At 43.8% G+C, this 13,914-nt stretch overlaps 1 protein-coding gene across 1 annotated transcript in view; it reads left to right on the top strand.

The window, feature by feature from the left end:
- Positions 1 to 1,332: 1,332 nt before the first annotated feature.
- Positions 1,333 to 13,914, top strand: part of INO80C (INO80 complex subunit C) — a gene marked incomplete at its 5' end in the record, with an annotated part of 30,912 nt that continues 18,330 nt past the window's right edge. The window contains one exon of the mRNA XM_081251854.1: positions 1,333 to 1,488. Within this exon, the coding sequence (XP_081107980.1) occupies positions 1,333 to 1,488 (156 nt within the window). The remainder of the gene's footprint in view (positions 1,489 to 13,914) is intronic.

Here is a 13,914-nt window from a genome sequence, read left to right as displayed (position 1 = left end):
TAAACAAAACAAGAGACTGCAAGAGGTGTCTTGCAAGGATCCAGATGAGGGGTGATGGATTCACCAGGATAGGAAGAGAAGTGAGTGGGTAGCTGACTGGAATGAGAAGAGAGTGGACCCAAGAAGCCAGGATCAACACCTAGTTTCTGGCAAGGTGAGTAGTTGGTGGGAGATGTCAGTCTTTGAGATAAGGAATAAGGAAGACTAGATTTAGGGGAAGATAGGGGTGGAGACTGGAGTACAGGAGGGAACATTTCAACACTGGTAGGTTATTCCTTTCTCCAAAGGAGAAAAGATGTCAGTAACATTATTACTGGTTTCCTATTCTCTTTCTCTCACCTGTAAGTCATTCTGCAGCCTATTTCCTTCAAGTATCCAGATTCATAAATACTACTTTCCTGTATCAGAACACAGAAGCTTCAACCAATTACTGCAAGGGGTTTTCATTTTTTAATTACTTCATTTAAAAAAATACTTATAATGTACCAATGACTTGCAAGGTACTCGTGAACCTGGAAAAGAAAAGTAAGCAAAACATAACTGGCCTTCCCCTTTTAGAGCTTACTTCTAGCAGAAACCAAATAAGAAATGAACCAATTATAAACCATGTAATTTACGTCATGAAGATTTGAAGAAGTATAGAGTATCATGTGGCAAATAACAAGAGGGAGGGGTGTTCCACTGAAGTTCATAAATAGGCTTTAGCAGATCTGTGAACTGCTGAAATCTGTATGTAAGATTTTGTCTGTGCCTGTATAATGTGGGGGGGGGCAGAAAGGGGAGCAGAGATGCTCAAAGGGGTCCATGACCCCTTCAAGGTTAAGAACCACTCTACCCTTCAAATCCATCTGGGCACCAGGGTACACAAACTTCTGCGCGACAAGGCCGCGACTAAGGGGAATGCTGGCAGTCTGGTGGTCTGTCTAGTCCACAGAGAATGACCTTACCTTTACACTTAGAGACATCAAAAGCGATCAGTCTTCTGACTTAACGTGAGAAGAGACAACGTGGTGATTAACTTTTTAAAAATCCAGTTGTTTTAAAAAGATCACGGGATGTTCTAATCCTCAATCCCTGGGGACGTCCAAGCACGTGCCCGGGTCCGAGCGCGTGAGCAGCAGCACTCTGCCCGCCAGACGCCCTCCCGCCCGGAAGGAAGAGACAGCTCCGAGCTCCGCCTTTTAGATTTGGCCGAGAGAAGTCAACGAAAGCTTTTGTAGTCCAGGCCGGGTTTTCAAAAGCATTAAGACGGAAGTAACGGCGGGCCGGAAGTTCCAGGGCCTGCACTGGGACCAAGTGGGGAGGGGGGTAGGAGGAAGACTCGGGGTAGGAATGGCGGCTCAAATTCCAATTGTGGCCACCAATTCCACTCCGGGGATAGCCCGGAACAGCAAGAAGAGGCCGGCCAGTCCTTTCCACAACGGCAGCAGCGCCGGGGGCTATACCGCCAGTAAGAAGAAAAAGGTGTCCGCCTCTGCCTTTGCGCAGGTACGCAGTCACTCCCCTAGTCTGCGCGTTGCCGGGGCGGAGAGCGCGTGCGCCGGGCTGCGGGGCCGGGCACTGGGAGGCGGGGCGCCTCGCGTGGGCGGGGCCCTGCAGTCGTACCTCTTGGTTAAACGCAGGTGTCTGGTGCAAATGAAACATTTTTTCCCCTTAGTTTGCATACGTGGAGTTTGGTTAAAGAATGACCCGCGTTGCATAGTCCATGAGGAGAACTGCGGAGGTGGGGAGGTTGTTATTGCCTTACTGGTAGGGACGCCCCTTCCCGTCGGGGTCGCGATTAGAGCGAGGCTCGGGACTTCTCTTTATGTGAGTTTCAGTCAACCAGAGGTTCTCCTGTCTCACCTTCGTCCATTCTGCAGACATTTACCGAGTGCCTGTGAGGTGCAGAGCGCCCTAATGAACGGTGTGGAGGAACACAAAGATGTATTGATACAGATGATTTCCCTCATCCTCAGAAAAGTGCTATTTTGACCCTCAGTTTCCCTGTCCCAAAGTGGGTTTGGTCTTCCCTCATGCGGTTGTTATGAGGATTCAGTGAGATCATGGTCCTAAGCCCTGAGTACAGCGCCTGGCACAGACTTCACAGCATCTGGGCGATCGGGGCTCCGCAATTCCAGCAAAGAATTTTCAGCAGAAGAGTAGCTTGGTTGATGAGTGTTTTTCTTGGCTGCTGCATTTTATTTAAAGCAATGAGAAAGCAAAGATGGAGTGTGTTATTTTGTGCTCTCCAACACATGGCGTGGCATCCTAAACCCAGAACGACATTCTAGAGATATTAACTGTCTCTGGCTTCCTCCGTCGATAATTGGTAGTGCATTTTTTTTTCCTTTTAAAATATTTTGTTGATGTATGATTTGCATACAGTAAAATGCCCACATCTTAAGAGTACCGATCAATGACTTTACATATGTATCCACCGATGTGGCCACCATCCAGATTAAGATAGCATTTCCAAAAGCCCCAGAATAGTCCCTGGTGACCCTTTCCAGTTAGTACTCTCTTCCCTCCCTGCCAGAGGTAACCAGTACCCTGACATCTCTCACCATAGATTGACTTTGCATTTTTGAGCAGAATATAAATGGAATCATACAGAGCATATTCTCTTGTGTCTCTTTGGATTTCTCTGTGAAAAAATGTTTGTGAGAGTTATTCATTCATCCATTCATGTTATTACCTGTATCAGTACATAGAGTATATTGTGTATACCACAGCTGATGGACATTTGAGTTGTTTACAGTTTTTGCTCTTATGCATAAGCTGTTCTGAACATTCCTAAAAATCTGGGTAGATACATGCTTTCATTTCTCTTGGGTAAATGGATAGTAGTGGAATTGCTGGATCATAAAGTAGACACACATTGAACTTAGAAATTGTTAAACAGTATTTCCCAAAGTAGTTGCACTATTGTGCATTCTGAGCAGCAGAGTATGAGAGTTCCAGTTGCTGTACATCCTCAACAATACTTGGCATCAAGTCTTTAATTTTAGCCATTCTGATGGTTGTGTCATGGTATTTCTTTGTTTTAATTTTTGTGTCTCAGATTACTAATGATTTAATTTGCTTTTGACCATTCCGATATCTTCTGTGAAGTGCCTGATTTTTTTCTCATTGTGTTGTTGTTTTTTGGGGTTTTTTAAAATTGTTACTGTATAGGAGTTCTTTATATATAATTGGTTGGAGTCGTTTGCCAGATATATGCATTGCGAGTACTCTCTCCCAGTATGTGCACGGTGCATGTTGATATCCAGCTGTGCTGAGACCAAGGAATGTAGTCAGTACATATTGGGAGGAATGGTTGTTTTGACCCTAAAGGTAGCATTGAGCATCAACTCCTCCACAGCAGGCTTCAGAGAGTGGACGAATGCCTTCAGGATGCTGGGAATTCCCAGTAACCCAGCTTGATGGAAATCACAACTCTGGTGGTCTTAGAGCTCTCAGTGAGGGTTCGGGCTGCCTAGGTACTCCCTGTGGGTCTTCTCCATCTCATCAGCCTTAGCGAGTCCTCAGGCTGGAAAGAGAAGGGCATTCCCTGAAATAGTGAATTCTTTTCTTTGTTCTCCTCTTCCCAGCTGGCATTTAACTAATGAGGTATACAGCCAGTTGCCTGACTCCCACCCTCAGCATCTCATGAAGAAGGAAAAAAACTTGACTTCTATCTCCAGAAAGGAGTCTTAGTTTTTGTTTGTTTCTTTTCCTGCTCTAACATAGCATTCCATCCTAGTTCTCTTTTCCACAGCAAATGCAGGCATTTGCGCAATGCTGCCCTGAGGGCTGTCTGGAATCTTCCTGAATTGACCCTTATCTGTGTCCCCTCCTCAGCCTTTCTGTCCCGTTTCAGTTGAGCTCAGTCAGCAAGAATTTATTTCTGTTATGTCTCCAGCAGTATGCTTAAGACATTTCAAGGGATTATAGCTTGTCCCTGCCATCCCAAAATCCTTCCAGGAGGAGAGAATGACCTACACATATTGTATTAGTTTTCTATTGCTGTCATAACAAATGACCACAAATTTAGTCGCTTAAGTAACACCTATTTATTAGTGTCTGCTTCTGTAGGTCAGAAGTCCTGGCACAACAAGACTGGTTTGGTTCCCTGCTCAGGGTGTCACCGAGCTGAAATCAAAGAGTTGGCTGGGCTAGTTTGTTGCCTGGATGCTCTGGGGGAAAATCTTTTTTTGAGGCTCATTCAGGTTGTTGGCAGAATTCAGTTCTTTGCAGTGGTAGGGCTGAGGTCCCTGTCTCCTTGCTGTCGATTTGTCACTGTCCACATTCCTAGCCACATGGCCTCCTCCGTCTTTATTTATTTATTTATTCATTATTATTGGGGTATAGTTGCTTTACAATGTTGTGTTAGTTTCTGCTGTACAACGAAGTGAATCAGCTATATGTATACATATATCCCCTCCCTCTTGGACCTCCCTCCCACCCTCTCCCCTTCCCACCCATCTAGGTCACCACAGAGCACCCGGCTGAGCTCCCTGAGCTATACAGTAGGTTCCCACTAGCTATCTGTTTTACACATGGTAGTGTATATATGTCAATCCCAGTCTCCCAATTCACCCCACCCCCCTTCCCCCCACCCTCTGTCCACACTTCCATTCTCTACGTCTGCATCTCTATTCCTGCCCCACAAATAGGCTCCTCTGTACCCTTTTTCTAGATTCCACATATATGCCTTAATATACGATATTTGTTTTTCTCTTTCTGACTTACTTCACTCCGTATGACAGGCTCTGGGTCCATCCACGTCGCTACAAATGATCCAATCTCGTTCCTTTTTATGGCTCAGTAATATTCCATTGTATATATGTACCACATCTTCTTTATCTGTGAAGCCAGCTATGGAGAATCTCTTTTGTGTCTAATCTCTCTCACAGCTCAAATGTCTCTGACTTCTCTTGTCTCTGACTCTTTTTTTTTTTTTTTTTTTTTTTGCGGTATGTGGGCCTCTCACTGTTGTGGCCTCTCCCATTGTGGAGCACAGGCTCCAGACACGCAGGCTCAGCGGCCATGGCTCACGGAACCAGCCTCTCCGCGGCATGTGGGATCTTCCCGGACTGGGGCACGAACCCGTGTCCCCTGCATTGGCAGGTGGACTCTCAACCACTGCGCCACCAGGGAAGCCCCTGACTCTGACTCTTTAGAGAGCTTGTGTGATTAGGGAAGGCCCACCAGGATAGTCGCTTGTTTAAGATCAGCTGACTTGAGACTGTAATTATATGTCAAATATAAAATATATATTGCAAATCCCTTAAATATATCTCAGATCCCTTCACAGTGGTATGTACATTAGTGGTGCGTTTGCTTAAAAATGGGGAGAAGGTGTGTGTACACCAGAGGCCGGGAATCTTAAGGGCCATCTCTGAATTCTACCTATCACATATCTGAAACAGTTAGGAAAATCTCATCATTTCTAACTATGTCCCAAAGCCAATTATAGGTCTTCTCTGGTATTGGTGCCTTAGTGGTGGGACACAGGAAGATGAGGATTCAGCGTAGGTGATGGTCATCAGAGAAGGAGAGGTGGGGAGGGAGAAGAGGGACTAGAGGTGGCCTTTGAGGGGTGGTGGGTATGGATGGGGAAGGCCTTCCAGAGTTGGCACCGTGTACATGTATCGGATTGCTCAAGGTTTCATCAGTGAGAAATGAGTGGTTTTTTAAATATAAATGATTGTAGTTCTTTTTTTTTTTTTTTTTAAACATTAGCTTTATTCACAATTTATTGTAATTTTTTTAAATCCTTTAAATTCATGAAAATATTTAAGGAACAGCTCATATGTATAAAATGCAGGATAAGACCAGCATCCATAATATGAGGACAAAACGCTTTATTGTCTATCACTTTTTTTAAAATAAATTTATTTATTTATTTTATTTTTTTGGCTGCTTTGGGTCTTCATTGCTATGCACGGGCTTTCTCTAGTTGCAGAGAGCAGGGCTACTCTTCGTCCTGGTGCACGGGCTTCTCATTGTGGTGGCTTCTCTTGTTGCGGAGCACAGGCTCTAGGTGTGCAGGCTTCCGTAGTTGCAGCACATGGGCTCAGTAGTTGTGGCTCACAGGCTCTAGAGAACAGGCTCAGTAGTTGTGGCACATGGGCTTAGTTGCTCTGCGGCATGTGGCATCTTCCCGGACCAGGGCTTGAACCCATGTCCCCTGCATTGGCAGGCCCATTCTTAACCACTGCACCACCAGGGAAGTCCCTTGTCTATCACTGTTTAGAGGACTTTTCAAATGAGTAAACATTATAGCAACATTTATAAAAGCTTAAAAAGAAAGAATTTAACAATCTGCGTCCAAAACACGAACTTTTAATTTGTTCATGTTCTCATAAAGTCCTTGGAAATATTCTACATAATTTTTCGTTTTATTTTATTTTTTTATTTAATTTTTTGGCCGTGCTGTGTGGCTTGTGGGATCTTAGTTCCCTGACCAGGGATTGAACCCGGGTCACAGCAGTGAAAGCACCACATCCTAACCACTGCACTGCCAGGGAATTCCTCTACATAATTTTTTTTTTTTAAAGTTTATTTATTTATTTTTTTAATTAGTTTCTGCTTTATAACAAAGTGAATCAGTCATACATATACATCTGTTCCCACATCCCTTCCCTCATGCATCTCCCTCCCTCCCACCCTCCCCATCCCACCCCTCCAGGCGGTCACATAGCACCGAGCTGATCTCCCTGTGCTCTGCGGCTGCTTCCCACTATCTATCTACCTTACGTTTGGTAGTGTATACACGTCCATGCCTCTCTTTCGCCTTGTCACAGCCCACCCTTCCCCCTCCCCATATCCTCAAGTCCATTCTCAAGTAGGTCTGCGTCTTCATTCCCGTTTTGCCCCTAGGTTCTTCATGACATTTTTTTTTTTTAATTCCGTATATATGTGTTAGCATACGGTATTTGTCTTTCTCTTTCTGACTAACTTCACTCTGTATGACAGACTCTAGGTCTATCCACCTCATTACAAATAGCTCAGTTTCGTTTCTTTTTATGGCTGAGTAATATTCCATTGTATATATGTGCCACATCTTCTTTATCCATTCATCCGATGATGGACACTTAGGTTGTTTCCAGCTCCGGGCTATTGTGAATAGAGCTGCAATGAACATTTTGGTACATGTCTCTTTTTGAATTATGGTTTTCTCAGGGTATATGCCCAGTAGTGGGATTGCTGGGTCATATGGTAGTTCTATTTGTAGTTTTTTAAGGAACCTCCATACCGTTCTCCATAGTGGCTGTACCAATTCACATTCCCACCAGCAGTGCAAGAGTGTTCCCTTTTCTCCACACCCTCTCCAGCATTTATTGTTTCTAGATTTCTTGATGATGGCCATTCTGACTGGTGTGAGATGATATCTCATTGTAGTTTTGATTTGCATTTCTCTAATGATTAATGATGTTGAGCATTCTTTCATGTGTTTGTTGGCAGTCTGTATATCTTCTTTGGAGAAATGCCTATTTAAGTCTTCTGCCCATTTTTGGATTGGGTTGTCTGTTTTTTTGCTATTGAGCTGCATGAGCTGTTTATAAATTTTGGAGATTAATCCTTTGTCAGTTGCTTCATTTGAAAATATTTTCTCCCATTCTGAGGGTTGTCTTTTGGTCTTCTTTATGGTTTCCTTTGCTGTGCAAAAGCTTTGAAGTTTCATTAGGTCCCATTTGTTTATCTTTGTTTTTATTTCCATTTCTCTAGGAGGTGGGTCCAAAAGGATCTTGCTGTGATTTATGTCATAGAGTGTTCTACCTATGTTTTCCTCTAAGAGTTTGATAGTTTCTGGCCTTACATTTAAGTCTTTAATCCATTTTGAGCTTATTTTTGTGTATGGTGATAGGGAATGATCTAATCTCAAACTTTTACATGTCCCTGTCCAGTTTTCCCAGCACCACTTATTGAAGAGGCTGTCCTTTCTCCACTGTACATTCCTGCCTCCTTTATCAAAGATAAGTTGGCCATATGTGCGTGGGTTTATCTCTGGGCTTTCTATCCTGATCCACTGATCTATCTTTCTGTTTTTATGCCAGTACCAGACTGTCTTAATTACTGTAGCTTTGTAGTATAGTCTGAAGTCAGGGAGCCTGATTCCTCCAGCTCCGTTTTTCGTTCTCAAGATTGCTTTAGCTATTCGGGGCCTTTTGTTTTTCCAAACAAATTTTGAAATTTTTTGTTCTAGTTCTGTGAAAAATGCCATTGGTAGTTTGATAGGGATTGCATTGAATCTGTAGATTGCTTTCGGTAGTAGAGTCATTTTCACAATATTGATTCTTCCAATCCAGGAGCATGGTATATCTCTCCATCTATTTGTATCGTCTTTAATTTCTTTCATCAGTGTCTTATAGTTTTCTGCATACAGGTCTTTTGTCTCCTTAGGTAGGTTTATTCCTAGATATTTTATTCTTTTTGTTGCGATGGTAAATGGGAGTGTTTTCTTGATTTCATTTTCAGATTTTTCATCATTAGTGTACAGGAATGCCAGAGATTTCTGTACATTAATTTTATATCCTGCTACTTTACCAAATTCATTGATTAGTTCTAGTAGTTTTTCGGTAGCATCTTTAGGATTCTCTATGTATAGTATCATGTCATCTGCAAACAGTGACAGCTTTACTTCTTCTTTTCCAATTTGGATTCCTTTTATTTCCTTTTCGTCTCTGATTGCTGTGGCTAAAACTTCCAAAACTATGTTGAATAAGAGTGGTGAGAGTGGGCAGCCTTGTCTTGTTCCTGATCTTAGTGGAAATGGTTTCAGTTTTTCACCACTGAGGACAATGTTGGCTGTGGGTTTGTCATATATGGCCTTTATTATGTTGAGGAAAGATCCCTCTATACCTACTTTCTGCAGGGTTTTTATCATAAATGGGTGTTGAATTTTGTCGAAAGCTTTCTCTGCATCTATTGAGATGATCATATGGTTTTTCTCCTTCAACTTGTTAATATGGTGTATTACATTGATTGATTTGCGTATATTGAAGAATCCTTGCATTCCTGGGATAAACCCCACTTGATCATGGTGTACGATCCTTTTAATGTGCTCTTGGATTCTGTTTGCTAGTATTTTGTTGAGGATTTTTGCATCTATGTTCATCAGTGATATTGGCCTGTAGTTTTCTTTCTTTGTGACATCCTTGCCTGGTTTTGGTATCAAGGTGATGTCGGCCTCGTAGAATGAGTTTGGGAGTGTTCCTCCCTCTGCTATATTTTGGAAGAGTTTGAGAAGGATAGGTGTTAGCTCTTCTCTAAATGTTTGATAGAATTCACCTGTGAAGCCATCTGGTCCTGGGCTTTTGTTTGATGGAAGATTTTTAATCACAGTTTCAATTTCAGTGCTTGTGATTGGTCTATTCATATTTTCTATTTCTTCCTGAGTCAGTCTTGGCAGGTTGTGCATTTCTAAGAATGTGTCCATTTCTTCCAGGTTGTCCATTTTATTGGCATAGAGTTGCTTATAGTAATCTCTCATAATCTTTTGTATTTCTGCAGTGTCAGTTGTTACTTCTCCTTTTTCATTTCTAATTCTATTGATTTGAGTCTTCTCCCTTTTTTTCTTGATGAGTCTGGCTAATGGTTTGTCAATTTTGTTTATCTTCTCAAAGAACCAGCTTTTAGTTTGGTTGATCTTTGCTATCGTTTCCTTCATTTCTTTTTCATTTATTTCTGATCTGATCTTTATGATTTCTTTCCTTCTGCTAGCTTTGGGGTATTTTTGTTCTTCTTTCTCTAATTGCTTTAGGTGCAGGGTCAGGTTGTTTACTCGAAATGCTTCCTGTTTCTTAAGGTGGGATTGTATTGCTATAAACTTCCCCCTTAGAACTGCTTTTGCTGCGTCCCATAGGTTTTGGGTCGTCGTGTCTCCATTGTCATTTGTTTCTAGGTATTTTTTAATTTCCTCTTTGATTTCTTCAGTGATCACTTCGTTATTGAGTAGTGTATTGTTTAGCCTCCATGTGTTTGTATTTTTTACACATCTTTTCCTGTAATTGATGTCTAGTCTCATAGCATTGTGGTCGGAGAAGATACTTGATACAATTTCAATTTTCTTAAAATTACCGAGGCTTGATTTGTGACCCAAGATATGATCTATCCTGGAGAATGTTCCATGAGCACTTGAGAAAAATGTGTATTCTGTTGTTTTTGGATGGAATGTCCTATAAATATCAACTAAGTCCATCTCGTTTAATGTATCATTTAAAGCTTGTGTTTCCTTATTTATTTTCATTTTGGATGATCTGTCCATTGGTGAAAGTGGGGTGTTAAAGTCCCCTACTATGATTGTGTTACTGTCGATTTCCCCTTTTATGGCTGTTAGTATTTGCCTTATGTATTGAGGTGCTCCTATGTTGGGTGCATAAATATTTACAATTGTTATATCTTCTTCTTGGATCGATCCCTTTATCGTTATGTAGTGTCCTTCCTTGTCTCTTCTAATAGTCTTTATTTTAAAGTCTATTTTGTCTGATATGAGAATTGCTACTCCAGCTTTCTTTTGATTTCCATTTGCATGGAATATCTTTTTCCATCCCTTTACTTTCAATCTGTATGTGTCTCTAGGTCTGAAGTGGGTCTCTTGTAGACAGCATATATATGGGTCTTGTTTTTGTATCCATTCAGCCACTCTGTGTCTTTTGGTGGGAGCATTTAGTCCATTTACATTTAAGGTAATTATTGATATGTATGTTCCTATTCCCATTTCCTTAATTGCTTTGGGTTCGTTATTGTAGGTATATTCCTTCTGTTGTGTTTCTTGCCTAGAGAAGTTCCTTTAGCATTTGTTGTAAAGCTGGTTTGGTGGTGCTGAACTCTCTCAGCTTTTGCTTGTCTGTAAAGGTTTTAATTTCTCCATCAAATCTGAATGAGATCCTTGCTGGGTAGAGTAATCTAGGTTGCAGGTTTCTCTCCTTCATCACTTTAATTATGTCCTGCCACTCCCTTCTGGCTTGTAGGGTTTCTGCTGAGAGATCAGCTGTTAACCTGATGGGGATTCCCTTGTGTGTTATTTGTTGTTTTTGCCTTGCTGCTTTTAATATGATTTCTTTGTGTTTAATTTTTGACAGTTTGATTAATATGTGTCTTGGTGTATTTCTCCTTGGATTTATTCTGTATGGGACTCTCTGTGCCTCCTGGACTTGATTAACTATTTCGTTTCCCATATTGGGGAAGTTTTCAACTATAATCTCTTCAAATATTTTCTCAGTCCCTTTCTTTTTCTCTTCTTCTTCTGGAACCCCTATAATTCGAATGTTGGTGCGTTTAATGTTGTCCCAGAGATCTCTGAGACTCTCCTCTGTTCTTTTCATTCTTTTTTCTTTATTTTGCTCTGCATCAGTTATTTCCACTATTTTATCTTCCACCTCACTTATCCGTTCTTCTGCCTCAGTTATTCTGCTATTGATCCCATCTAGAGTATTTTTCATTTCATTTATTGTGTTTTTAATCGATGCTTGATTCATCTTTAGTTCTTCTAGGTCCTTGTTAACTGTTTCTTGCATGTTGTCTATTCTATTTCCAAGATTATGGATCATGGAAATAGAATCTTGGATCATCTTTACTATCATTATTCTGAATTCTTTTTCAGGTAGACTGCCTATTACCTCTTCATTTGTTAGGTCTGGTAGGTGTTTATCTTGCTCCTTCACCTGCTGTGTGTTTTTCTGCCTTCTCATTTTGCTTATGTTACTGTGTTTGGGGTCTCCTTTTTGCCGGCTGCAGATTCGTAGTTCCCGTTGTTTTTGGTGTCTGACCCCAGTGGCTAAGGTTGTTTCAGTAGGTTGTGTAGGCTTCCTGGTGGGGGGGACTAATTCCTGTGCTCTGGTGGTTGAGGCTCGATCTTGTCTTTCTGGTGGACAGGTCCACGTCTGGTGGTGTGTTTTGGGGTGCCTATGGCCTTATTATGTTTTTAGGTAGCCTCTCTGCTAATGGGTGGGGTTGTGTTCCTGCCTTGCTAGTTGCTTGGCATAGGGTAACCCGCACTGTAGCTTGCTGGTCGTTGACTGAAGCTGGGTGCTGGTGTTGGGATGGAGATCTCTGGGAGATTTTCGCTGCTTGATATTATGTGGAGCTGGGAGGTCTCTTGTGGACCCGTGTCCTGAAGTTGGCTCTCCCACTTCAGAGGCACAGCACTGGCTCCTGGCTGCAGCACCAAGAGCCTTTCATTCACCCGGCTCAGAGTAACAGGGAGAAAAAGTAGAAAGAAAGAATTAGTAGAAGAAAGAAAGAGAGAGGGAAAGAAAGGAAGAAGGGAAGAAAGGAAGGAAGGAAGGAAGGAAGGAAGAAAGAAAGGAGGGAGGGAGGGAGGAAGGATGGAAAGAAAGAAGGAAAGAAAGGAGGGAGGGAGGGAGGAAGGAAAGGAAGAAAGACAGGAGGGAGGGAAGAAGGATGGAAAGAAAGAAGGAAAGAAAGGAGGGAGGGAGGGAGGAAGGAAAGGAAGAAAGACAGGAGGGAGGGAGGAAGGAAAGAAAAAGAAAGTGGAAAGAAGAAGGGTGGGAGGGAGGAAAGAAAAAGAAAGAAGGAAAGGAGGAGCGGAGGGAGGGAGGGAGGAAGGGAGAGTAGGAAAAAAAGAAAGAGCAGGTAAAGTAAAATAGAATAAAGTATGAAATATAGTAGCGTTATTAAAATTAGAAAGTAATTATTGAAAAAAAAAAAAAAACCGGACCGATAGAACCCTGAGACATATGGTGGAAGCAAAGCTATACAGAGAGAATCTTACACAGAAGATTACACATACACATTCACAAAAAGAGAGCTGGGGAAAAATCAAAAATCTTGCTCTCCAAGTCCACCTCCTCAATTTGGGATAATTCGTTGTAAAAAGAGGAAAAGGGCGAGAAGTCTGAAATCTTGCTCTCTAAGTCCACCTCCTTAATTTGGAATAATTCGTTGTAAAAAGAGGAAAAGGGGGGAAAGTCTTAAATCTTGTCCTCAAAGTCCACTTCCTCAATTTGGGATGATTCGCTGTCCATTCATGCACTCCACAGACGCAGGGCACATCAAATGGACCGTGGAGCTTTAATCCGCTGCCTCCGAGGCTGCACAGAGAGATTTCCCTGCCTCTGCTCTCACAGCTCCCGGGTCTCAGCCTTGGACCTGGCCCCGCCTCTGCGCGTAGGTCGCCGGAGGGCGTCCGTTCTTCGCTCAGACAGGACGGGTTTAAAGGAGCCGCTGATTCGGGGGCTCTGGCTCACTCAGGCAGAGGGGAGGGAGGGGCGCGCAGTGTGGGGCGGGCCTGCGGCGGCAGAGGCCGGCGTGACGTTGCAGCAGCCCGTGGCGCTCCGTGCGCTTTCCCGGGAAAGCCGTCCCCGGGTCTCGGGGACCCCGGCAGTGGCGGGGTGCACAGGCCCCCCGGAAGGCGGGGCGGACAGTGACCCGCGCTCGCACACAGGCCCCGCGGCGGCGGCAGCAGCGGCGGCGGCGGGCCGCGGCGGGCGGCGGCGGGCGGCGGCGGCCGCGGCGGCGGCCCACGCCCGTCTCCGAGGTCCGTGCCTTACCCGCGGCTCGTGCCTGTCTCCGGCGCTTCCCCAAGCAGCCCTCTTAATGCCCTCTCCTCGCGCACCAGGAAACAAAAGGGAAAAAAGTCTCTTGCCTCTTCAGCAGCTCCAGACCCTTTCCCCGGACTCCCTCCGGGCTAGCCGTGGTGCACTAACCCCTTCAGGCTCTCTTCCTGCCGCCAGCCCCAGTCCTCTCCCTGCGCTCCGACTGAAAGCCGATACCCGAGCCTCAGCTCCCAGCCCCGCCCGCCACGGCGGCCGAGCAGACAAGCCTCTCGGGCTGGTGTGTGCCTGAGGGCACCGGTCCTCTGTGCCAGAATCTCTCCGCTTTGCCCTCCGCACCCCTGTTGCTGTGCTCTCCTCCGCTACTCCGAAGCTTTCCCCCTCCGCCACCTACAGTCTCCGCCCGCGAAGGGGCTTGTAGTGTGTAGAA

Source organism: Mesoplodon bidens, assembly GCF_964165515.1.
Source record: "Mesoplodon bidens genome assembly, chromosome: 13".
In the NCBI taxonomy this organism is placed as follows: Eukaryota; Metazoa; Chordata; class Mammalia; order Artiodactyla; family Ziphiidae; genus Mesoplodon; species Mesoplodon bidens.
The sequence above is the reverse complement of the archived record's forward strand: the minus strand, read 5'-3'. Positions and strand labels throughout refer to the sequence as shown.